This window comes from Grammomys surdaster, unplaced genomic scaffold (assembly GCF_004785775.1).
Source record: "Grammomys surdaster isolate TR1022 unplaced genomic scaffold, NIH_TR_1.0 280, whole genome shotgun sequence".
In the NCBI taxonomy this organism is placed as follows: Eukaryota; Metazoa; Chordata; class Mammalia; order Rodentia; family Muridae; genus Grammomys; species Grammomys surdaster.
In genome coordinates, this window is record NW_021604721.1 from 2,215,551 (window position 1) to 2,240,323 (window position 24,773).

The 24,773-nt window shown below is 37.0% G+C and overlaps 1 protein-coding gene across 2 annotated transcripts in view; it reads right to left on the bottom strand.

Annotated features, from left to right (window-relative positions):
• Positions 1 to 24,773, bottom strand: part of Eya4 (EYA transcriptional coactivator and phosphatase 4) — a 232,673-nt gene that overhangs the window by 203,527 nt on the left and 4,373 nt on the right. For both annotated transcript variants that reach the window (XM_028777356.1, XM_028777357.1), the window contains one exon: positions 3,078 to 3,176. In XM_028777356.1, the coding sequence (XP_028633189.1) occupies positions 3,078 to 3,110 (33 nt within the window). In that variant the 5' untranslated portion in view covers positions 3,111 to 3,176. The remainder of the gene's footprint in view (positions 1 to 3,077; positions 3,177 to 24,773) is intronic.

Here is a 24,773-nt window from a genome sequence, read left to right on the forward strand (position 1 = left end):
CCCCTCCCCTCCCCTCCCCTCCCCTCCCCTCCCCATCCTCTCTCTTTCTCTCCATACCTGTGGGTGCATCTATAGAGTCTAGAATGTGTCTATGGATGTCTTGCCCTCCTGTTCTCTATCATCCTTTGAGACAGACTCTCAGAGAGTGTAGAGCTCACTAAATGGCTAGATTGGCTGGCCAGTGTGTGCCACAGATCAGCCTAACTCTGCATCCTCAACACTGGATGCTTTTTGTTTGTGTTCTAGGAATCTGAACTCAGTAGACATTTCATTGACTGAGCCATCTTCCAAGACCCTCAAGTTGGCTAGAACCAACTTAGTGAATACTCAAAGGAGCACACACCAACACATCATGCAACATGTTTTTATCGTCCTCTCTACTCTACACACGTAAATGAGTCTAAGGGATTGCTCAGTGTTTATGAAGTACTTACCAGTAATTGACCCTACAGAGCAAGCCTTTAACTGCCAATATGCTGTAACATGAAAAAATTTGATTAAATATGTTAAGGCAAGATGAAAGTATGTATAATTCTGAATTTGGGTTCTTAACTACTATTTGACCTTGACATTGTCTGTGCAATGCATTTCTCTGTATAATGGTGGCCTTTAGATTTATATTGCATGGACATGGTGAAGATAGAGAAGAATATCTGCAGAGTGCTGGATGAAGCATGCATGCATCATAGATGATACTTACTATGGTATCCATGCCCTAACATTTTCACTGTATGAACTGGAATTTCATCCTGCATCCTGTTTATTCTATATTTTTAAAATATAGAATATTTTTCAAAAGGTATTGAGAAATTAATACATCCCACAAGACTTAAAGTTATTTAATGATTTACTTCAAATATAAATTATTTTATTTTAAAGAGGCTGAGTCTTAGGGCTTTTTTTGACTTGCCCATAATGATGGATGACCCAATATAAACTGTCTCATTGTCAGACATAGTGGAGTGAGACAAAAAGCCATGAGCTTGGAGAAAGATCATTCAGAAGTTTCAAGTTTACAGCATCCAAACACAACAACAAGAGAAGTCCATACCATTGTTCTGTATCTGTCTGTGCATTTGAGATGAATAGGCTGGTCTACATGTGCAGAGGAATTTAAGCTCATACTCATGCCAAGCTACAGATGTCACTCGAGATATTCCATTCTTACACTTGGCTGCACAGTATCACTGAGAACTTTTTAAAACATTTAAAAATTATCAACCCTGAAATATCTCTCTGAAAGGAAACGAGTGATATTATAGACACAATTGGCAAATTCTAGGCATTGTTTGGTCAAAGATGACCTTAGCCTTATGGTAAGTGTAGGTATATGTTTTCTTAACTTCAACCTTATTGAGGCAGATATTTAGGAATATATATAATATTATACATATGGCATACATATCAACAATTAAATAAAAACTGCCATGAGTTTTAGACAGTATAAGGAGTACATGGAAGGGGTTGGAGGATAGAAATGGATGTGGAAAATGATATAATCATAGTGTAATTTTTAATTTAAGATATATTAGAAAATAAAGTAGATAATCTTTCTCATGTGCATACATTACCTAGAGTAACTGATAATTCAACTATCCTGCTTTTCAGGACTCTTTCTCTTTAGCACTTTTCTGGATCCCCAAACTCCAACTCCTCAGCATCTGAAAATATGTGGACTTTGGGTCATCTAACACACACACACTCACACACTCACACACTCACGTACACAGACAGATGCATGCACACAATTTAAGTGCTTCTCAGGATATTAAGATAAACTACACATTAGAGATCTAAGGTGACATAATCATTCACAGTTAACCTTCAGTCACAGAGCCACACTTACAGACATCTCATTCCAGCAAGAACTACAGACCCACAAAGACATGTTGGACAGACATAGTCATCATGATAACTAGAACCTACGTGCCAAAGTTCTAGCCCCAAGTATTCAAATTCAGTAACCAGCACTTTTGGAGGCTGTTTCAAAACCCTTGCCTGTCACTCACAGTTTGTCTACAAAGTCAAGACAATTTCCAACCTTCTACTGATTGATCACAAACTTTAAACCCTTGCAATTGCTCACCAGGTCGTTGTTGTGTTGGTGCTGTCGGAAATGAGTAATGCTATAATTATTTAATGAAATTGTACTAAGGTGACCTCTAGGTACAAAATTTAAAACATCGATGTATTTTAATTATCTGGCAGCAAACAAATTAAATCAGTTTAGAATAGAGGCTTTTCACCAAAACATACATTATATTTTATTTTAAAATTAAATTCATTTTGTATGTCCATTCTATAGTTACATTGTTATATGTGAGCATCTTGTCCTCAGCTGTCCTGAGAAACCTTAGACTTTAAGGTCAATCATGATTGCACAAGCTAAGGAAGAATAGTCTGTGGAACACATTCATGGTGATATGCATGTCGTTTTCACTGTGATCGAACCAGTTGCCTATGCGCAGAAAAACTACAGAGACAGTTGCCAGCAGTCTATGCCCCTAGTGGGATGCAATAATGAATTAATGTCTTTGAGACCCTACTAGTGAGGCAAAGGGAGAAGCCATCAGGCCTCTCCCTACAGGAAGACAGAATCTTAATAGGATTGTTACCAAGCTGCCACTTTCTTGTTCCCTTGATAAATCCAGTAAAATAAGGAAAGCCCTTGAGTACTGTGGTTTTCATCCATGAGATGAGCAATTAACATGCTAATAATATCAACAGCCAGCAATACATAAGCCATCCAGCATTTTTGGAACAAAACATAGCAAAGGAAGTACATAAAATTGCTCAGACTGTCTAAACACACAGCATGATTTCAACACCCTAGTCTTTCAAACTCAGACTCTCCAAGTGGAGCATCAAGGGAGACATCAAAGTGTGACATCATCATTAAGCAGGAACAATGCACATTGCCAAAGGCCCATTTCATGGCCTTGCAAGAGTATTTGAAAATAAACAAAATATATTTAACCCAAACCTTTACTTCTGACAATAGGTTCCTTTATAAGAAAGTTTTGAGTAGTCGTCCCATCTCTTTTTTAAAGCAGAACCGAGGTTAACTCAAGACTTACGGATTGCTCATTTAGGTCCTGGGTGTCTTCCATGTGGTTCTCTAACTTCTCTTGCCACTCCCACGCAGAAGTAGCTTCCTTGGATTCAAAACTGACTATCTAAAACAAAAGAGGTGGAGATAGAAAAAAAGGCAAAAGATTATTTTTTATTCATTTTTAGACTCATCTAAGCACATAAAGATTTAGCAAAATAGTTGGCAGTGTGTAGGAGGTAGATGAACTTTCTGAAGAAAGAAATTAGTCATTAATTCTATTTCCATGCCTTACATAAATAATTATTTTGTAAAAGAGAATATCGTGGTAGAGTTGGTATATGTGAATAGCCTCTCAGGAATCTTTGAGTTAAAGAAAAATATGTGAGGTCAACTTGAAGCCATGGGCTTCAGAAAACAACAAATACACCATTTTGCTTAGACAAAAATAATGAGAACCACACAAATCACTGCTGTTTAATATAAACTGGGAAAATACAATGTTTTATTAGTGATGCTTTTAGGATAAGAAAGTGTGTCTAAACTATCTTTTTTAATGAGCATGGTATTGAAGCTGGCAATGAAAGTGGGTGTCACATGCATAAGGCCCTAGGGTTGATCCTGAAAACCATAAAAAAAATTATGTTTTAAAATACACAGTTTTTAAGAGATGGGAAAACTAATTACCTTAAGACAGATAAATAAGAGGAGATACATCTTCAATAAAGTACAGTGGTACAACCAGTTAATTACTCATAGGATAAAGTTAATCTTTACACCATACAATACTTTTATCCTGGCCAAGCAGAACTATACCTTTAGGTTCCAAATACAGGAAGATTTCATGATAATAGCAATATCCTCCCCAAATCCTCATCTTTCTTCTCTTGAGTAAATATGCAAGGCTGAGTAATGCTAAAATATCAATGGTTTTATAAGGGTGAGTTTAACTACAGCACGGAGTGAAAACTGAATTTTATAGACTCTTCAAGGCCTCTGTGGCTTATTCTAACATTAACTTTTGACACCAGTGTAATTTCTATAAGGGAAGATGAGGTCTCTTTTCCCATGAGTTATCCAGAGCATCTAGTTTGTCTAGCTCTGCTTCATATGTTGACTAGATCAATGACAAATGTAACCCTCAGGAGGTCCCTGATGATACCATGAAAGAATAAGAAGAAACAGTTGGTGCTGAACATTTAGTCTCATATACATGGCTGTTTGGGGAAGACTCTGTTTCACCTGGGAATCTTGATTTGCATTAGGACAGTGAAACAGAAACATTAAAAGAAAACCCACTATTCACTAAGTGGAATGTTTTAACTATTCATAAAACTCAGTGCTGAAAATTAGCAGATAATTCCCTAGTCATCTGACCCATTTATAAGAATTACTCCTAGGAAAATTATCACTGATGACAGTTTATTGCATTTACTTCCAAACAAGTCTATTGTGTCAGATTTCTAAGAGTTGGGTAACTTAGAGCAGCAATTTATTCTGAAATAGTCTATGTACCAAAAGTCCTAAACCAAGACACTGGCAGGCCTATGGTCCCTCTGGAAGCTGTAAGAAAAAAAACCAACCACCCCCTACACACACACTCCCCTGCCTTGGCTTCTGATAGTTTCAGTGTTTCTTAGAATTTTATGGTTTATAGATGCATCAATCTAGTGTCTACCTCATTACCACTTATATGTGTTTACGTGTACATCCAAATTCTCCTCTACATGTACACTAGTCATACGATCAGGACCCACTCAAATACAGTAAGAGTACATCTCCACTTGACTACATCTATGAAGACTCTAACTCTAAAAAAATGTAACATTTACAAGTTTCAGGCTTGGGATATAAGCACATATTTAGGCACAAAAATTCACCATAACACATGTTCAATTAGCATATGAAATTACTTTAAATATGTGCTCACGATGCTTAAAGGTTATATACCTAGAAGGGCAATGTGCAGAATAAATTGAGTGTAGTATCATCAGTAAAGAAGCAACCATCTTCCAGAGGACCACTATTTCAGTTGCTATTACCACCTTGAGCAAAATTACAGCTAATACTTCAGGACAGAGACTGGTGCATAAGAGAATTAAACAAAAACTGCCCGTTTTCTGTCTAACCACCAGTTTAGAATCTACCTAATGTTTAACTGGGGAGTTATTCCTGTCAATGTTCCATGTCATGGCACAATGCTTTCCTTTATATTTCCTTGAAATTTAAATTAATTGTTACTTTGCTTGAGTTTTAATGCTAACATAATTTTTGTTCTTTGCCAAACTCAGGTCCTAAAATATTATGAGTCCAATGATTTTATATTATTGAAACATGCTAAACTCCCTTGGCTAATTGCAGGCAGAGTATTATTTTACATCATAATTTGCCAATGGTTGTTATGCTAAATCCTTTAATATTTTGTTTTTACAAATGTAGGAGAAAAAGATGAGAACATTCCTCAAATCAAGTAAGAAAAGAATTGCATATAATAAAGATATAAAATTAAGAACTAACAGTAACCTCATGCTGTTTTATGAGGTGATAATCTAGATGCCTGTTCTATCATAGGCTACACCTCCAAAAAAGGTGAATTTTAGGCAGGAATAGCACCAGCCTCACCCATTCTGTGTGAGATTATTTCTCCTATAGTTAAATCATCAAATCCTGTTCCTTAGCTGTATGTAGAATTGATATATGTATTCTTTGGTCTTAAAAATTAAAGTAAAACTCAATAATCCTAATTCAAACATATAGTCTGATATAGGCCTATATGCATATGTAATGTTATGAATATTTAGACACATTCCAGCCAATGCAGGCTGATTGATCAAGTTACCTTTAGCCCTAATGAATGAGAATTCTCTCACATGTCTCTCTAATAAACCTTCAATTAAAACTAGATGTTCCAGCTAGAAGGAACATGGATGTGAAGACGATGGACTTCATCTCTTCCGGAGATGACATGAACCAGGAACAGGGAGTGCACACGAGGAACCCCATACCTCTAGAATATGTACACAGGTAGCAACACCTTTCACCAGCAATGAAGCCAGACACTGGGGCTTTCTCATGGTCCTGCATAGTCCTTTTCACATTCAAGGAATCCTCAAGAGCTCAAAGTCTATCCAGAGATTGTTTCATTCCCTCCATTGTCATCTCTCCTTGGGGTCATGGGAAGAGATGAAGCATCATAGCGATTTGCTATCTCATCAGTGAGGAATCTGAAGTGGGAGATTGCAAATTTGAGGCCAGAGACTTTATCTCAAGTGAACAAAAGAATAATCCTTACCTGCTCACATGGGAGTATACTATATACCTACACTGTATGTGCCTTACATGGACCTATAACCAGCTTAATCTTAGAGCAGTGTCCTCAGGGCTAATCCTGTTGCACGAAATGAGTTGTGTCTATTAATGCATCTTGCTTAGGACATGGAACTTTGAAAACAGCAAGCTAGTCCTCCTTCAGTGGCAAAACGTGGAACTTGGGAGCTTTTGACAACTAACTATGTAGGAAACACAGATCTGAAGGGTGAGACAGAAAGTGTTCACTTAGAGAGAGTGAGAGTGAGGCTAGGGAGAAGGTCCTGGCACCTTTACCAGCTGGATGTGGTTGCTGGACCTGAATTTCTATTCCTGGGATTTCATTGGCTATCTCCACAGTCTTCAATTCAATATTCTTTATTGTCCAAGTTGCTTGGGGCAAAACAACTACATAGCGAGTCTTAAAGTAATTTAAACTTTCATCCTATTATTGAGAATTGTAGCTCTGAGCAGTTGTCCATAAAAAAAAAATCTTCTCTACATTTAGTTACCTATAGTATCTTCCACCTTTCAGTAATGGGGCCATAAAGCTGGGTCAGCCACTGGCTGGCTCCTGCTGCCCAGGCAGCATGCCAGAGAGGGAAGCCAACAGCACAAAGAACACCTAGATCCAGTTCCATGGTCAAATGTTCAGAAAGGTGAAGATGAATATACTTGGTCTGTGCACATGGCCCTCGCCTCTGTCCATAAAAAGAGGAAAACAGTAGGGGTGTTCAAGAAACAAGTCTAGGTGAATAGTAACGAGTACCTTGTTTGACTTCATACTCCTTAAATGGAGCCAAGACTACAAACTACAGGCTGGGCTATTTCAGAACTGTCTATAAAGACAGCACATGGACTTTGCAGAATCATCCTTGTAACACAAAATATTTAGTAGCACGGGGTGATGGAGTTAGGGCTGGATGCACAACTCAGTGTTAGAAAACTTGTCTAGCATGTACAGAGGTGCTGGGTTGGTAGTAGTGGTGGTAGAGGTAGAGATGAAGGTGGTGACAGAGGCGGTGGTGGTGATGATGATTGATGTAGGGGTGGAGGTGGGGGTGGTGGAGTTGAGGTGGAGTTGTTGTTGATGTTGGTGATGTATTAATATGCTTAATGCTGAAAGTTATGTGGGTCTTATGTGTTCATTCACCTGATGGTAAGAAGTTCTGATATTATAAATTATATCACTTGAACTTTGAGAAGCAGATCCAATTTAGAGGAAGGTGTTTTGCTTATTCTAAGTAAGTAATTGTTAATGGTTTAGTGGTTGGGCTGAAAAACCCAGCGTAATGATGGCAAACTTTTCAAAACAGACATCTAAAAGAGTCTTGGTCTAGACAGCATGTGCTGCTTTGAGCACACTGTGGGTCATCTTGTCATCTTCCTCTCTCATTCTTAACCCCTCCCCCACTTATAATTGACAATCACATTGATGAGCATTTTGTTTATCCTGCATTGATGCAACTGACTCTCTTGTATCCTGGCAGAGGGGAAAATATTTGAGCTTTTCTTAGAATCAGCTTTTGTTTTTCCTCAGATGTAAATCTCTCTTCATTGTAATCTAGGAATATTTCCAACGAGGACTGATGATGTACATCACTCCATACATCTGAGGAAAATGTGTTATATTTCAAGAGAGTTCAAGAACAGATCTCCAAAAGTTATCTCCTGGAACCTTAGAAAACTTATAGTTTTGCCAAGAATATAGATGTAGAATTTCTAAAAGATTGGAATGAAATTAGTAAGTTCTGGCTTTTCCATCAGACAACTGTGGAACGTAGGGAAAGTTCATTATCTCTGAATGTCATGCTCATCATCCTCAAAGTAAAGACAGAAATATTACTTGTATTTCATTTGGAGACTGTGTGGAAATTTTATTCAAAATTATAACCACTTTGATCACTAGGGACATTAGCAGAAACACTCAACTTCTATGTTGCTGTTTATATACTAAATAAAAGCACCTTAACATTCTTTATAGTAGAGCAATATCTATGTACTTTCTCATACAAATGCAGTAACATTTGATTCTGTCAAATTAAAAATCTTATAACCAATTATTTCTGGGCAGTGTACCAACCTTACACAAATATACTTAGATTATAGTCAACAGTCAGCAATCTCCACAAATCTCTGAACTTAAATAAGTTTGTAAAATTGAATAATGACCTTGGAAAGCTATTAATGCTCACTACTTTTAACTGTGTCATTTTATATAAATTCAAGGTGTGATGGAGATGTGTGTTTCCTTAATGTTGGTATTGCGAAGGTGCAAGGCCATGAGAACTCAGAATGAGGTCTTGCTGAAAGTATTGGGTAAGTAGACAGGAGAGAAAGTATGAGAGAGAAATTGATAGGATGCAGAAAGCCCTTGAACATCAAATGTGACAATCAAGGGTTCCATGAATCTTGATAAACTGTTCACATGGAAGAATCAAGAAAAAAAAGAAAAGAAAAGAAGCAAGAGGACATAATGTGTTTATATTTGCATTTTGTTAACTCATTATCTTCTGATGGGGAAGAGCAAGCAGCTAAGAAGAAGAACTATGAAACAAGTGTGTGAAAATGTTGCTATTTTGATTGAAAAGAGGCTAGAAAACTCAGAACACTCTCAGACTCAGCTTGGCAGAAGCTGAGCATGGGAAAAAAATCATCCCAGAAATCCCTGATGCAGCAGTAAAGTAGTAGCTAAGCAAGAATTCAAACTGTAGAGGAAGCTCAATAAAGCATATTAGGACTACGATTAATAAGTGACTGATGTGGGGGCCCAGCTTGTCAAGCATGGTGCTATCTCTGGTCTGATGGACCTAGGCTGTATAAGAAAGAAAGCTGAGAAAGACATTAGAAGCAAGACAGTCACAGCCCCTGCATGGCCTCTTCATCAGTTCCTGCCTCCAGGTTCCTGCTCTGTTTGAGTTTCTGCCCTGATGTCCTTCCATGATGAAAAGTCATATAAGCCAAACAAGCTCTCTCTACCCCAAGTTGCTTTTGGTCATAGTGTTTTATCACAGCCATAAAAACCTGACAAAGCAAGAAGGTACAGTAAAGATTGAAATGGAATTGTTTCAATCCTAGCTCTATGTCTTGGGATTAGAAGTAAAATAGACATAAGTAAGTAGTACTTGTTAACAGGATGTAGGTACAATACATGAAATATCTTAGCTTCAGGGGAAAAGCCAACTTGTCCTCTTTTTTTCTGAGTTTCAGGGCTTTTTTCTGTTTTGGTGTAAAGCACATGTCAGAGCTTCCACTCTCTGGTCTGTTCACTAGAGCCACAAATCATAAACCAAATCTTGCCTTCACATGCTTGGCAGGCTATGAGATATTAAAAGCACACTCTCACCCTTGTTGTCCCCTAAATCAATGTTTTCCTTACATACTCCTAGTTAAGTAGACCACATCATTAATGAACCTCTTTTAATATTTGGTTCCCAACAGAAATGATGGTGAATGCAGTCAACCACGAAAGCATAATGGCCTAGGAAATGCATTAAATATAAGCTAGATATGAACTAGGCCATAGTACATCATTATTTTTAGATCATGCAATTATAAGCTGACATTGTACTGATGCCGGTTAACAAAATGCATGGCTAAGTATCATGTTAGCCCTTAAGTATGTGAAAGGAAGCCAATTGGTTAAACTAACAATAAATTTTTCAAAGCAGTAAGAAGGCATCTGTGAGAGAGACTCTAAGTTCTTGTTAGTTGGTTGGTTGATTGGTTAGTTATTAGTTAGTTCACTTAAAGCTAAATTATTTGTTAGAAAACATAAAGGGGAAAAGGTATTCATGTCTAAACTAAAGGAAGTTTTGTTTTGCCTCACACTGGCTAAGCCTGGGTTGGTTTTACACAGTCTGTGGACTGACTATCCAGAGATACAGATAGTCCAACATACTCCTGAAAGAAATTTTCCAAGGCAAGAGCTGTGCTTAAGCAGGAGCCACTAAAAGAACAAGAAAACAAACAAGAAATGCTTCCCTCTACCTCCTTGCAGGGATGATGCAGGTGGCACCTGTACTTCCTCAGGCATCTATTAGTGGGTGCTATGCCAAGAGGTGCCACATACTGTCTTTAAGGAACGTTATTCGAGTTCCTTTGATGGCAGTCACCATAGGGAAACAGAAAGGTAGAAAGGTGAAGATACATAGAAGCAGCACTTGCTTTAACAAGAGCTTCCAAGTTGTGTGAACAAAGGGGAAAATATAGGTTACCATGATAACAAAAAGATCACACTAAGTAAAAACTTTTTAAATATGAGAACTAAAAATCAGTAAAACCAAAAACACATTTTCTTTTTTTATGTGGAAAACATATGTACATGGGTGTGTACAGGGAAAGAGACAGAGAAATAGAGAGAGGAGACAAAAATGTATACGGGAGAATATTTGGAGAAAGTGGAAAACATCAAGAAAACAAAACGGAAGAGACAGAGGTCAGTTAGAGAATAAACAAAGCAAGATGCAATGATATACATACTTAATGATATCATAATCAAGAACATTTTTATATTATAACTTAAAAGAGTAACTCCATAAGCTAGAGTGAGAATTGAGGCAATTATGCTGCTGTTGGTTAAATTAACCCTAAAATGACGCCTGGTTTTAGCAAAGGGACACTAGTCCTTCCATGCTTTGCATGCATGCAGGTACTCTGTGTTATAGCCCTCTCCTGCACACCTCCCCGTGGATGCTTCTGTTAAACTCTAGCTCAAGTGTTTGAACAGTCTATATTTGCAACAGAGAGAGACTTGGGGACCACCGATGGCCATTACTATGTGCCACACTTGAACAATCCTTTTCAGAAACAATTCATAAGATATATAAAGTTTAAATATTATGTTGTAGTATGAAACCAAAAGCTGTATCTTACAAAAGCAATGAGTCTTTTAAAATGTCTGTATGAATGAACAGATGGTTAGATTATTAAATAAGGGGAAACTTCTCAAGGTCAGGAAACTTAAGGAGTTTTAGACTGAATCAGGCAAACAGAATTAAGATTTCTGTTTGCTATGAGTCAATGTACTGCTTTAGGAAAATCTTGTAATTTCTCCATACTTAAGTTTCTTATCCTATAAAAGGAGTATATTACTTGAAATTTAATTCTCTCATGGTGGGGAGAGTTTTGATTCAACATTTTATAAAATGCTTTCTAGCTTTTCTGATTAATAGGCAAAATACTGTAATTGTTGTTACAATATGCTTTCCAAGACATATAAAGGTAACAGCTTGGATCAATGTAAGATAATACTTTACTTGAGAAACAAATACCAGTCATATTTATTGCCCTTCCATTCCATTTGCTAAGTAATAAAAATTAGTTCTGACAGAGAAAGTATCAAATTAATATTCAAGTGACTGAAAGTGTTATCTTCATAGGCTGCTCCTACCTCAGAGCAAAGAGAATTGTTTTGTTTTTCCAGGCTACCCAACATGTTTATATGGTAAAGTCAAGAATGTCGGGCATGGTTTTGAGGGCCTCCAGCGTATTCACTGGTTTCTGGCATGCTAATGTGCCCTCCTCTTATAACCATAAAAAGTCCTCCTGAGTGCTTCTGGAAATATATAACAAATCCTTAATCAATTTAAGAGTGTTTTAACTGCATACATGAAATTTCTTGGGAGGAAAATGTTAGCCATTCTATATCATACAGTACTTCAGACAGCAAGAGCATTTCTTCTCAGGGGCTTACAGCAGTCTCCCTACAGTAATATAACTTTCAGTTTTATGTTCATAAGTCCTAGTGAATCCCTTAGAATAACAGGAAATTCTACAGGAAAAAAAAAACAAAAATTGATAGCCATATTTTTCCAACTCTGAAAGAAATGTTAGCTATTTTGAGTTGGATGAATCTTTAAAGGCACTAGATAACCATTCAAAGTCAACTATAATCATAATCAGAGCTATGGAAAATGAATTATCTGCATATAAAGAACCTAACATAAGAGTGTGACCACAAGAATGCATTAGTATTTCAGTTTTAACTTTGTATACTGCTTGGATTCTGATAGTCAAGAGTAAGTTATTTTTCATACTTAGGTGTACTTGTTTTAATTTTAATATAGATATAATTGTGTTTTCAGATTTATGAATTAATCATTATAAAGTAGTTGATGGTTTCATATAAACTAATATTAATATACTCAGAATGAGGCAATGTCACATTACTACACATTTATAAGTTAAAACATAAAATTATATATATATAATGCTTTGGAGTGCATCTGACACACAGCAAGCTCTACACAGAACAACAACATATAATTCCTCCTAAATTTTCTTCATCCATATCAGTTAAAGACAACTCTAAATAGTCTGTGAAATATAGCGTTAAATAAAAACTATAGTATGACATACACTGATATATATTTTCTTATGAATTAGTTGAAGAACTGTAAATATCAATCACAGAGATTTATACAACTAAACAGAAATAATTCTTATATTAGCAATTATATCTACCCAAAATATTTTTATGTATATGGTTAAGAAGTTTGTTTGTCCTAACCTTTTTCCAATGATTATACTCATTGAAAGGAATTTACTTTCATAAACCTTGTTAAGCACAATATAAATATTTACAGTGCTAAAATTTTCTGCAGTTGGTTCTTCTGAGAAAGACTTCAACCTCATCACCAGAAATTCAGGGCATCATAACTTTTCCCCAAGGCATCTTGTCAACCTTGATGCAAAATGTACATACACCTTCATTAACTAATCCTATACTTACCTTTTTAACTATAGGAGAATTTGCTAAGTGCACAAAGGGGTACGTAACCATCACTATGGGGCTAGAATTCAGCACACTGGGTACCTGTGAAGTATGTGCAAGGCCCTGCATTTAATCCTAGAATGGAAAAAAAGAACCTAAATTCTTTTTAGTAACAAAACTTGGATGTAAATCTAACTACATATGAGAGAGAGGCAGTTAAATTTTGAAACCCATGTGTACAATAACTAGAAACATTCAAAACTGTATGTAGTGATGTAGGATCAGTGTGGTAATGTATCTTGTTCAAGACTCAGTATACCAAAAGCAAGATGTAAGAGAATCAGTGAGCACGTCTGACAATAAAAGTGTAAATAAGCTGTATCTTCATTAGTTTTTTAGTATATATCTTTATCAAAGCAAATGTAAAAAAAATTAAGCAAACCAAGGAATAACTTATCTTGACTGAAAAAAAGACAGAGTGTAGAATTCACTTTTTATTATTATATCTTCATTTTAACAGACAACAAAGTATAATATGTGTTGCATATTACATATAATATATTATATGTAATATACACACCCACATACCCACACACAGTAAAATACACAAATCAAGTGTCACGGAGATAGATCAAAAGTAAAGTGCTTACAACCTAAGTATCAGAGTCTTAGTTTGATCATGGCATCTGCATAAAAAGACAGGCATTAGTAACATACACTTACAATCTCATCTCTGGGAGACAGAGACAAACTCACAACATGTCCCAGTAAAAGACCCTGCCTCAAAGAAACAGGGAGGACAGCAACAGAGGAATGATGCACATGGTTGACCTGAGTCCTCTCCATGTGTGGACACACACCCACACCAAAAGAATGCACATACACATTCACAAAATACACAAAGATGACAGCTGCTGAATGTCTTTTAATAGTCAAATCATCACCAGCTAAGAATAAGAAAATGAGCATTGTAGGTGTGCTAATTTGAAAGACAATAGTTCCCACAGGCTCAGAGATTTGAATGCTTGACCACCAGACCCAGTGCTTCTCTCTCCCTGCCCAAAGGATCTGGATATAGAACTCTCAGTACTTCTCCAGCATCATATCTACCTGAGTGCTGCCATGCTCCCACCATAATAATGAATTAACCCTCTGAAAGCATTAAGTGAGCCCCAGTCAAATGCTTTCTTCTATAATAGTTGCTGCAGTGACAGTGTCTCTTTACATCAATAGAACATTGACTAAGACAGTAGGACTCTATCTCTTATTCCCTTCCAGATACTTCTTACAGGTAACCCTTCCCAGATCTTTATTTCAATGTTAAATTAATTATAATTAATATTTTTATTACAGTAAAGGAACTTGCTCTAGTAGTGTGGATTGTGCTTTGATTACCTGCTTGGGGGGAGTGGGATATTAAATACACTCTTTAGTTTATTCAAAGGAATCAATTAAAAAATGACCCTGATCTAGGTATAAGGCAGCTCCTGTCACTATTTATTGCTACTATAACTGTGGTCCATAAGTTGTAGAGTCTGAACACATATACAGTTCTTTTGACACCAGTCTGTGACTCCATGTCAGACATAAGTAGACCATGATGCAGACTGTCTAAGGAATCAGTTTATATATTTATTTATTCTAGCCTCATTTGGATCAATTTCTTTACTGTCACTGATGGAAGCATCTCAAGAAAAATGGAAGAGTTGAGCCCTGCTCATTCTTCTGCCGGATGCAGCAAGTATCTATGTGTCATTGTGATACAGTGCAAATATGTGCTTCATCCAAGATGATTCAGACAAGGAAATCAAACCACAATTTTTGAGGCTGTTGGAAACAATAGTCTTAATTTAATGTTATTTTTGGAGATGGGGAGGGTTTTTTTCCCTATATAAGCAAGTTTGTGGTTTTGAAAGGTCTTGCTCATCTCTGTGTGGAAAATGCCTAAAAACAAACCACTAAAAACTGAACAAAACCAGCTCCTTCCTCAACTATAACTGAACAAAGATCTGACTCCTTAGGCTTCATGTTCCTCTCATACACCAGGGAGCTCTGGGCTCCAGGTTTGAAACACTGATTGAAACACATGCTCCCTCTCGGATCAAATCTTTTATTCTGCAGGTTAAGCATTTTTGATCTTTAAAATAGCATGCAGTGTATTTCAACAGAAAGCGATTGAAGACGTCAGCATTTGATTCTAGAGTAAACTAGGACTATGAGCACCATGGTCCACCAACCAGAAACAAAATGCTGGGTACTTCTTTTCTCCATTAGGAAAACATCTTCATTTTGGTACAAAAGAAAATTTGAATAATTTAAAATAGATAATAGTCAACAAATAGTATCCTTAAACATAGGCAACAGATAATTAGTTTTCTAAACCATAAATAGGGCTCATTCCTTGTGGATTTCTAGCTTAGCACATGTTCTTAGAAGGCATGCATGTAATAGTCCAGCCACTCAGTTATCATCAGTATTTTCACTGTTGTGGATTAAGAGGTACAAAAATGTGGTCTCATATTATTGAGCTCAGAATTTCTCTAGCAGACAAATTCAAGTGCAGTTTAGTCCAATACAGTGTGCCGTCATATTAATAGCCCAACTAGAATAATATGATATTACAGGAAAAGGAATTAATTCTTCCCAAGCATTAAGGAAGGCTTCCCAGAGGAGGTGGTATTTGAGCTAAGTCTTGACAGTATGACATATTTTTTTGTTCAGATAGGAAGCAAAAAAGAAAGAGGTAGGTAAGCTGAGGGAATTTGGGTAGTAGAGGGCAAGGGAGTAAGAAAAAAAATCAGGGAAAGAAAAGGAAGTGACTGCTTGCATTATATGCCAAAAAACTAAAAAATTATAAAAATCAGTAAGTCTCACCATATTCAGACTTACAGTGCACAGAACCAACTTGAGAAAGTAGATATAGAACTTGAATACCCTGGGGGCATTCTCTGATTTATTAACCAGGGAAGTGCTCATTTAGAAAAACAGAACCTCTGGGTTTTTGGCTGTTCTCCAGTGCCTAAGTGGCTACCAGGTTTCCTGTTCAATTTCTGGCATAGCGTCTGGATGGTCATGAGGCTTGCTGTGTCTTCTTTGGACTTCCTGTCAATGCGGAAGGCAGAACTCCCCTCATAGACTGAGACCTATCTTTTAAGGCCCTATCTTAAATCACTCCCAACCCAACACCTCCAGCATGGCCCTATCTTATCTTCATTTGGGTATCTTAGCATCTACTTCACCTCCTTACTGATAAGTATAGACACATGTAGGATCCTGGTTCTCTTACAAAGATGATTTGATCATATAAGGTGAACTCAATTTGCAGTTACTTTCTCCCCTACAACTATATTCAAAAATTACATTATAAGACATAGAATGTGTGTCATGTTCTTTCTCTCCCTGTCTCTTTGTCTCCCTCCCACTCCCTCCTTCCCATCCTCTCTCTCTTTTTTCTTTTCTTTCTATCCCCTCCTCCTTTCTCTCTGTGTGGTCAAGTTCAAGTTTCTTCATGAGCCTTCTACATTAGTATCAATTAGTGAAACCTCTAGGTCAGTGTGGTACTGTCCATGTGACATGATTCATAAGGCCAATACAATGAAATTAAATCCTCTTAGACAAGATATAATGATGGATTTTAGGAATCTTTCTAGTTGCTAACTTATAAGGTGAAAAAGAAATCATCTGCCCATATGAATATGAGTGTGGTCATGTATTTATAACAGTAAAGTTTTACAACTAAAAATAATGTTTCCACTCAGCTCAGAGCTGCAGAGTCAACCATCTCTCACCTTGTGTTTGACATTACAGTTCTGTTTTTTGCTTTTTAAGTGATTTCTAGAACATTCCTCTGCACCTGAACAGTTCATGGGCAATGCCAGGACTACAGCCCAGCTTCCAGTCAATGCACACCAGCCTCAAATAAACTGTATGTGAAACATAAACCCAACAGAGTTAGTGAAAGCTTAGGTTTGATATTACATCAATAAACAAAGTTTTTTCTTATAATATTCTTAGTTATAACTTTCTTCAGATTTGTTTGTTACTAAATTTGAATTTCCAAATCTGTACAAACTGAAAGTTAAGAGGAAATTTGTTCAAAAAATTTTTCTGTTCATGGTAGTGGCACATATATTTGTAATCCCAGTGGTTTTCTCCTTACGGTCTCTCCCTCTGTCTCTCCCCCTTTCTGTATCTCTGTTTGTGTGTCTTTCCTGTCTGTCTCTGCCTGCCTCACATTAGTATGAAACCCAGAGTCTTCTGAAAGCACTCTGCCTTTGAAATCATGTGCTGTTGAGCTACTTCCCGTCTCCATTTGAAAGTTTGTCACTACAAATAAATGAATGGCACAATTCATCAAGTACTTACCTAGATTTCAGACAGTACTGTCAGGATAAAACATCCTTTATGACAATATACATAAAGAAAGTAAAATTTTCTTATTACTGGATATTTTTATTCATGGAAAAGGACAGGTAATTAGGTATTGTCATTATCAAAAACTGAATAAAAGGTATGTCTGAAGAATAATGATGACAAGAAGAATTAGCAGAGATAGTTCAAATAAATATTTACTCCTTGAATATCCTCTAAAGAAGTTTGTCTCTCCCACACAAATACAGAAAAGGAAAACAAACTGAAGATGGCCAACCTCTCTAAGCTTATCTGTAAATCCTCTGTGTGTGAAATTCATCTATCAACACAGACCAATGAGAATTGTTTGCCTTTGCGTTTAACTCAGGAGGAAGGAATTAGGATTCTCCACACTTGACTGGGAGTAGAACAATCCTCTTAAGTAGAGCCCTGGCATCTTCTCACCATATCAAGAGATATGAATAGCTGCGTGGGCTGTGTGCTCTCATCTGTGAGTAATTTTTTTCTACTCTGTTCTACCTGATAGCTTCTGGAGGCTGCCATTATTCAGGAGATGGGGTCTCCTGGAGTCTACTGAGTAAATCCAGGATGATGTTGATCATTATGCCATGCACAAGATAGCACTCACTGAACAAATGCTCCAGTCCTGACAATCAGAGATGGGGAAACTAAGATCTAAACATGTTAAAAGGGAGGGAATCAGGGAATACATCCATTGTACCACGTTTATACAGATGCACCAGCTACAGGTCTCTGCTGTACCTTGACAGCCATTTAGCTTCCTACTTACTTCTTGCTGTCCATTATATCTCAGTCCACGAACTGAATGGTTAATTCTAGAAGTAGAGATGTTAATAGTTTCCGGCTCTTGATGGTAAGGTAAGAATCATAGAACCATCTAAAGTTTTTCTTAATTTTTACATGGAATTCATTATGTCCATACATTATTGAAACTTTGTGCCTTACAATCAATACCTCCAGGCTTCAAAAAGCAAGTGGAGACACAAGTGTTAGCCATAAAGGAACAGTGTCACTGTAGAGTGTATTTATAATTGCTCAGTTTAGCTAAGGAGACACATTAATTCAAGCCCAAATATGACTAGTTAATTGTAATGTAAATATTTGATAAAAAAAATACTACAACTGGTCAAGGCTGAATTTTTGAGAATGTACAATGTCTGTACATGGAGCACTAAATACAGCCTCAGATTTATCAAGATGACCCAAGAATGTCCATGTTTTATAATTAGAGACAGTCTCTGTTTCACAACTTAAGGTTAAAAAAAAACTTTCAACTATAATTTTCTGGGTCCTTTGAGGGTATTCTACTGAATGGTATAACCAAAATCACACTACTCACAGAAGACATCATCCATATGTATATATGGAATCCTTATATATGTAACTATGGAATATTCATAAAAACTTAAAAAAGAAAAACTCATGCAGTGTTTCTATTACACAGAAGAAAACAGGCAAAATTACAAGAACTAGCTTTTCTGGTGTATTTATTGTAAGAGTTGGGGTTTGAACCCAAGTACCCATAGCTCTAGCTCTCTTTCTGCCTAGGAGTTGGGTCCCTTCCATTGCATGTTCTATGAAACTCCCACATCTCCAGAGATTTTCAGAATCTCTGTCTTAATAAAGCATTGAGTTACCAACACTTTGGTAAAAAACCACATGCTTACACATACATGTGGATAACCGTGCATGCAAGTACACACACATACACACACACACACACATACACACATACACACACACACACGCACATGCACATACACATACACATACACATACACATGTACACATATTCACATGTGCTTATTCAGGGCTCCAGCTCTACTGGGTCAATATCATAAATCCCTGAAGTTGCACTGACGTTTTCTAACCACAAGATGGTCATGTTTTTTGTTTTGTTCTGTCTCTCCACTGCTGCCAGTGTTATGGCAGGGATGAATGTCTGTTCTCAGAGCCATTGCTCTCAGACAAAGCTTCTTTACTCATTCACCCAAAGGAAGATTTGGTGCACAGACTTATTTGTCAAACAGTGCATGGTATGTTGGAGATAGAGTGATGACAAACACCACTGAGCCCTCCAGCAAGTTCTCATCTCTAGTATGATTTAGACAGCAATGTTCATCCAGTCAATGTACTAAAGGCTGTGCTAAAGGTGGAAACCATGTGCTTTGGGAGGAAAGAAAAAGACATCTCCTGGTTGGGCTCTAAGAAGGGATCATCGAGTTAGTGCTTTGCATTTCAAATCTTGGAAAAGAAGTAGAAACGGAAGTTGCAGAAGCAGAGAAAAGATAGTATGATGTTAAGACCAGTCACATAGAGGGACCAAGTGGAAATGGGAAGAGAGCATAGGAGAAGTGAAGTTTCCCCTGTGGCCAGAGAGGAGATGGCTCATGTGTGCTTGTTGAGAGAGAAAAAGGACAATCTGGTCAAGGTTCTAAAAGTGAAGGACACCATGGGTCCTGTTGGAAACTCTGGACTCTGCGTTGTAGGCAACAGAACTTTCTACAGAAATTTAGGTACAGGCAGGACTTGGCAATAATTGTAAACCAATATGAATATTTAAGGAATAAGATGATGTACAGTACAAAACAGTCCTTCAAGAGACACACTAAGATGTCACAAAATGAATATTGTGACCATGTCTAAAGAGAACAGGGGTCCATCAGGGACTAACAGAATGACTGAGGTTTAAGGCTATTAAGTTGCTTCTACAGTGACTAAGTCCCTGTGTTAAACATTTTCAGAGAAAGCTGTGAAAATAAGTATTTAAGATGTCAAATGCTCCCAACATCTTCAAAACTATATGGAGTAGAGGAGCTAAAACCTCTTCATCTCATGTTAAAACCTGAATGTTTTCTGTAGGACTAATAATTAAAAACATTGAATAAGCATCTTCCAGTACCAAAGCATTTTCTCATTTTCTGTGAAGGAAGCCTTTAATAATTAAAGGCAATGGCTAATGGTATAAAATATGGCTAAATCAAAATTCTTTTGGTCCAATCAAACTGAAACACTATCATCATCTTAACTCTTAATTTCATGTAAAAAAAACTCTCAATAAGTTTATTGAAGCTGTTATTGTACATGTATGTGCATGTTCCAGCATGTGCAGGTACATGTTCATGCATGTATATGGAAGTCACACAACAACCATTCCTCAGGTACTATTTACCTTCCTTTTGAGTGATGGTCTCTCAGTGGCCTGGAGCTTGCCAAATAGTCTGGGCTGGTTGGCTAGCAAGCCCCCAGGGATCCACCTGTTTGTGGACCCACATGTCTCTGTGCTTGGGGCTCAGACAGGTGAGATTACACCAAGTACTAAGATCACAGGTGCATACCACCATTCCCACTGCATTTTGTCATGTGGATTCTGGGGATGATATGAACTTGGGTCCTCTCCTAAGATATCTCCCCAGTTCAAGATGTGCATTCTTAGTTACCTATTAGAAAGAGTTTGTGCGGGCGGATTTCTGAGTTCGAGGCCAGCCTGGTCTACAGAGTGAGTTCCAGGACAGCCAGGGCTACACAGAAACCCTGTCTCGAAAAACCAGAAAAAAAAAAAAGAGTTTGTGCTTATAGGCAATTACAGAAGGAAATCTGAATATGACTTACCCTCATTGTGATTAAATTTGTCTAAAATTTCCTGAGTAATACATATGAATAGATATTTGCATTTGGGTACAAAAGCTTGGGGGAAAGGATTAGCTAGGGGTGAGATCTCTAGACTCTACACATCATCCCTGCTTTTCAACACACTGGAAACATTCACTACATTAGAAATATCCAACTTCTTTATCATAACATTTGGGTCTTTTCAAATCTTGGAACATTAGGGAGTTCAAAGACAGAGGTGAAATTTAATGAACAGATCACTCCTTTGGGAATTTTTCAGAAGTTTACAAATTGTATATATGACCTTGTGCAGATTAAGAATATCAAATATTCCTTCTCAGAAAGAGGTACACCTAGTTGATTAAAGATAGAATTTCAACCTTAGTGCTGTTGCCTTTGTGAGCTGAATTAAACTTCTTAATATCATATGTATGGAAGTTTTTTATGATTTAATTGGAGTCTTTTGGAAGATTTCTTTTGTTTTATAAAGAAAAGAGGAAAGAAGAAAAGAAACAGTAGCAATAATTTACATAAAAATGAATTTAGGCCTGTGATGTTATTTCTTCCTAGAGCCTTTACGGAAGAGACCCAAGAAAATCCACACAGAGGTACCTAGGTTCATGTCCTATCTCAGCAAGATAAGAAACTACATGTATTGAAGAATATTTGCTCTGGTTTTTATGTTCTCAGTGGTGAAATGAAGTCAGAGATAGGTGAATAGAATATTCTAGTATAACCAATCAACAGACACTTTACCAAAGTACTGCAATGGATATTGTGTTATACTTGACAGCCTGTTTGCTTGCTCATTTGTTGTGACATGGACTCTCCTAATGTGACCCAGGCCAACCTCCAATTCATAAGGCCAAATCTTAGTTCATGTGATCCTCTTGCTTCAGCCTCTCTAGTAGTGGTGACAAGAGGCTCGCATCACCAATTTTGAATGATGATACACTGTATAGATAATAGAGCAAGTACTTGGAATTGTCATTAAAATCTTGTCATTTTTTGCAGTTATTTTTATACATCCAAAGATTCCTGTAAAGAATGCCAGGGGCATTGACAATAGCAGACAAGTGTGGTGAGTGATTGTTAGGGTATGCACTGAGTCACACACAGCCCTGACATCTCTCTGACTGGCACTCATTTGAATTCTCATTTGAATAAAAGAGGCCTACAGCTAAGTAGACAAACACCTAACAGTGGGAGCTACTAGCTTCCTACAAAAATATTAAATACAAAATATTAAACTTTCAAAAGAGATATTTATAGGAAAATGTGTTTGCTTAAAAAGAAAACTTATACATGCTGAGCATAATAACCACATAAATTTGAAGTATTTCTGAAATAGGACCAGGCCACTTCTAACTGAAGCCTTCCTCTGTAAACCCATTGCTCACACTGTTAGGAAGTGTGTTCCTTATGAGTTGACTTAGTATAAAGGTGTTGACTGATTCTTAATCGGCTTTCAAGCTTGAAACAACAACAACAACACAAAACAAACAAATAAAACTGGTGACATCGAATTAAAGGCTAAGCCTGAAAGGTAAAGGAAAATTCTAGACAAAAATAAAATATTCCACAGAGATGGCCATGAATTCTTGATGATTGCAGACTATCACAAAGTGTTTTCACAGGATCAGTGTTTATTAGCAACCTTCCTCATTTGGACAAAGCATTTGCTGACTGTTATTTGTTTTCTTACATAGGTACTTAAGAGCTTGGTGAGATTGCTCAGTGAGTAGAGACTTGCTACCAAGACTGAAGAGCCATATTCCATCCTGGAACCTGCCTGGTGCAAAGAAATAACCATTTCCCACAAGTTGTGTTCTGCTCTACACACACGCGTGCACGCGTACACACACACACACACACAAACACCACACACCAAATAAAAATATAATACATGGCATTTAAATGTTTGTTTCACTTCAGTGTATTTTGTGGCCTGTCTTAAACAATTAAATTAAGCTTCTTTTCCTATCATCTGGTTTCTCTTAGGTAACAAATAATGAATGCTATCATGACCCTTCATGAAAAATTCCCACGCTGAGCTGCTGGGATCAACACCCTAGCATGATGGGTGGGACTGAGAAGTTAAGACCTTGGCTCCACTCTGCTGCTGTAAAAATGGATCTCAACATTTTCACCAGTAAAATGGGACTAATGAAAGCATCTGCTGGGTTCGTTCACAGCATAACTGAAAGGATTAAGATTAGCTAATCCCATAAACTTTGCACAGCAGTGCTTCACAAGAACTAGATCCTAAATCGATGCTAGCTAGCCTGTCACGTTGAGTCCATAGGATGTTGACTTGAACTAAGAGTTATCTGGCAACTATTCTGAGAAGACATCTTTTATTTAAGAACATACTTTAAGATATAAATATACCTAAGAAAGTACAATCTCAGATACAAATTTTCATGATATGTATTTTATACTGGAATAATAAGACTTTGGTTTAAAAATACTCAAATGTGATGGTAGACATTATTATACAACCTAACAAAACTACTTACTAGATAACAGCCTAAATTACTAATAGGACCATGTGGTTCTTCCTTCCATAGTCCAAAATATTATTAAAATAAAATAGCTTACTACATGTAAACTGTTTTAAATCATGAATATGTCTTATTAAAATGCTTGATGTGGTAAAAGCAAGTCAGATATTTTCACAGGGTGTCCTTTTTATCGACCATAGACTGAAAAGGGTGAGAAAAAGGCCAAACCAATACTAAAACGTTTCAAATATCAAACTAGACTATTAGGTCAGAGCTAAGATCAATTAGCACCTTCAATGACAGAAAAGGTTATGTGAGACTTAGAAGCAACTCTCTGAAACTGTCTTAAACTTCCCTATACATGTGAGCCTGATGATCCAAAAGTATTTCTGTTTGTTTTGTTTTGTTATTGTTTATTTGTTTTTTATCAGTTTCATCTCTAAGAGTAGTGGTGTGTTAAAAAAAAATTTGCACCCTTTTACAGCAAACACATGGATAGAGCAAGAAGAGTACCAGGAAGTTCAGAGGAAAGTGATGAATCACTAGAGTATACCATAATGTACTGTGTGTGCCACAACAATATTAAGCGACAGTAGTGTTTACAAAGTCTTCAGACCTCTTAAAGCCAGCAAAGTGGCTTGGGATACTTTTGAATATGTGGCTGTTGTTTATTTTCTTCCACTCAAATTCAGGCTAAATGACACCAGGCTTGGCTCTATGCACAATTTAATGAATATTCAGTTCCTTGCACTCAGACACATCAAGCTGTGAAATGCTGCATTGAACATGGGAATGGTTAAAGACACTCTTGCACCTAACCCATCTGGAGGGCCAATGTCTGAGAGAGCATGTCCTTTCTAAGTTCACCAGGAAAATTCCATGAGAGGAGCGAGTACTCATCACTGCCACCCATTCTGGGTGGTGTTGATTTCTTTCACCTGGTAACCGCTGTAATAAAATCCCCAACTGTACTTCTGAATACAATTAGTTTAAGATACTCTACTGAGACACACAGTGTAAGAGTTGAGAATATGGAGGGATAATATCCATCCGAAAAAGAAACTGTCAGGGTTATGTTCCCACTAAGATGATAACAAGGTTTGCCTATCTCCTCCATGACTGGATTCCATACTTTTGATAACAGACTTTGCTGTTTGTTTCTCAAATGAGTGATCTGAAATATTTACAACCAGAC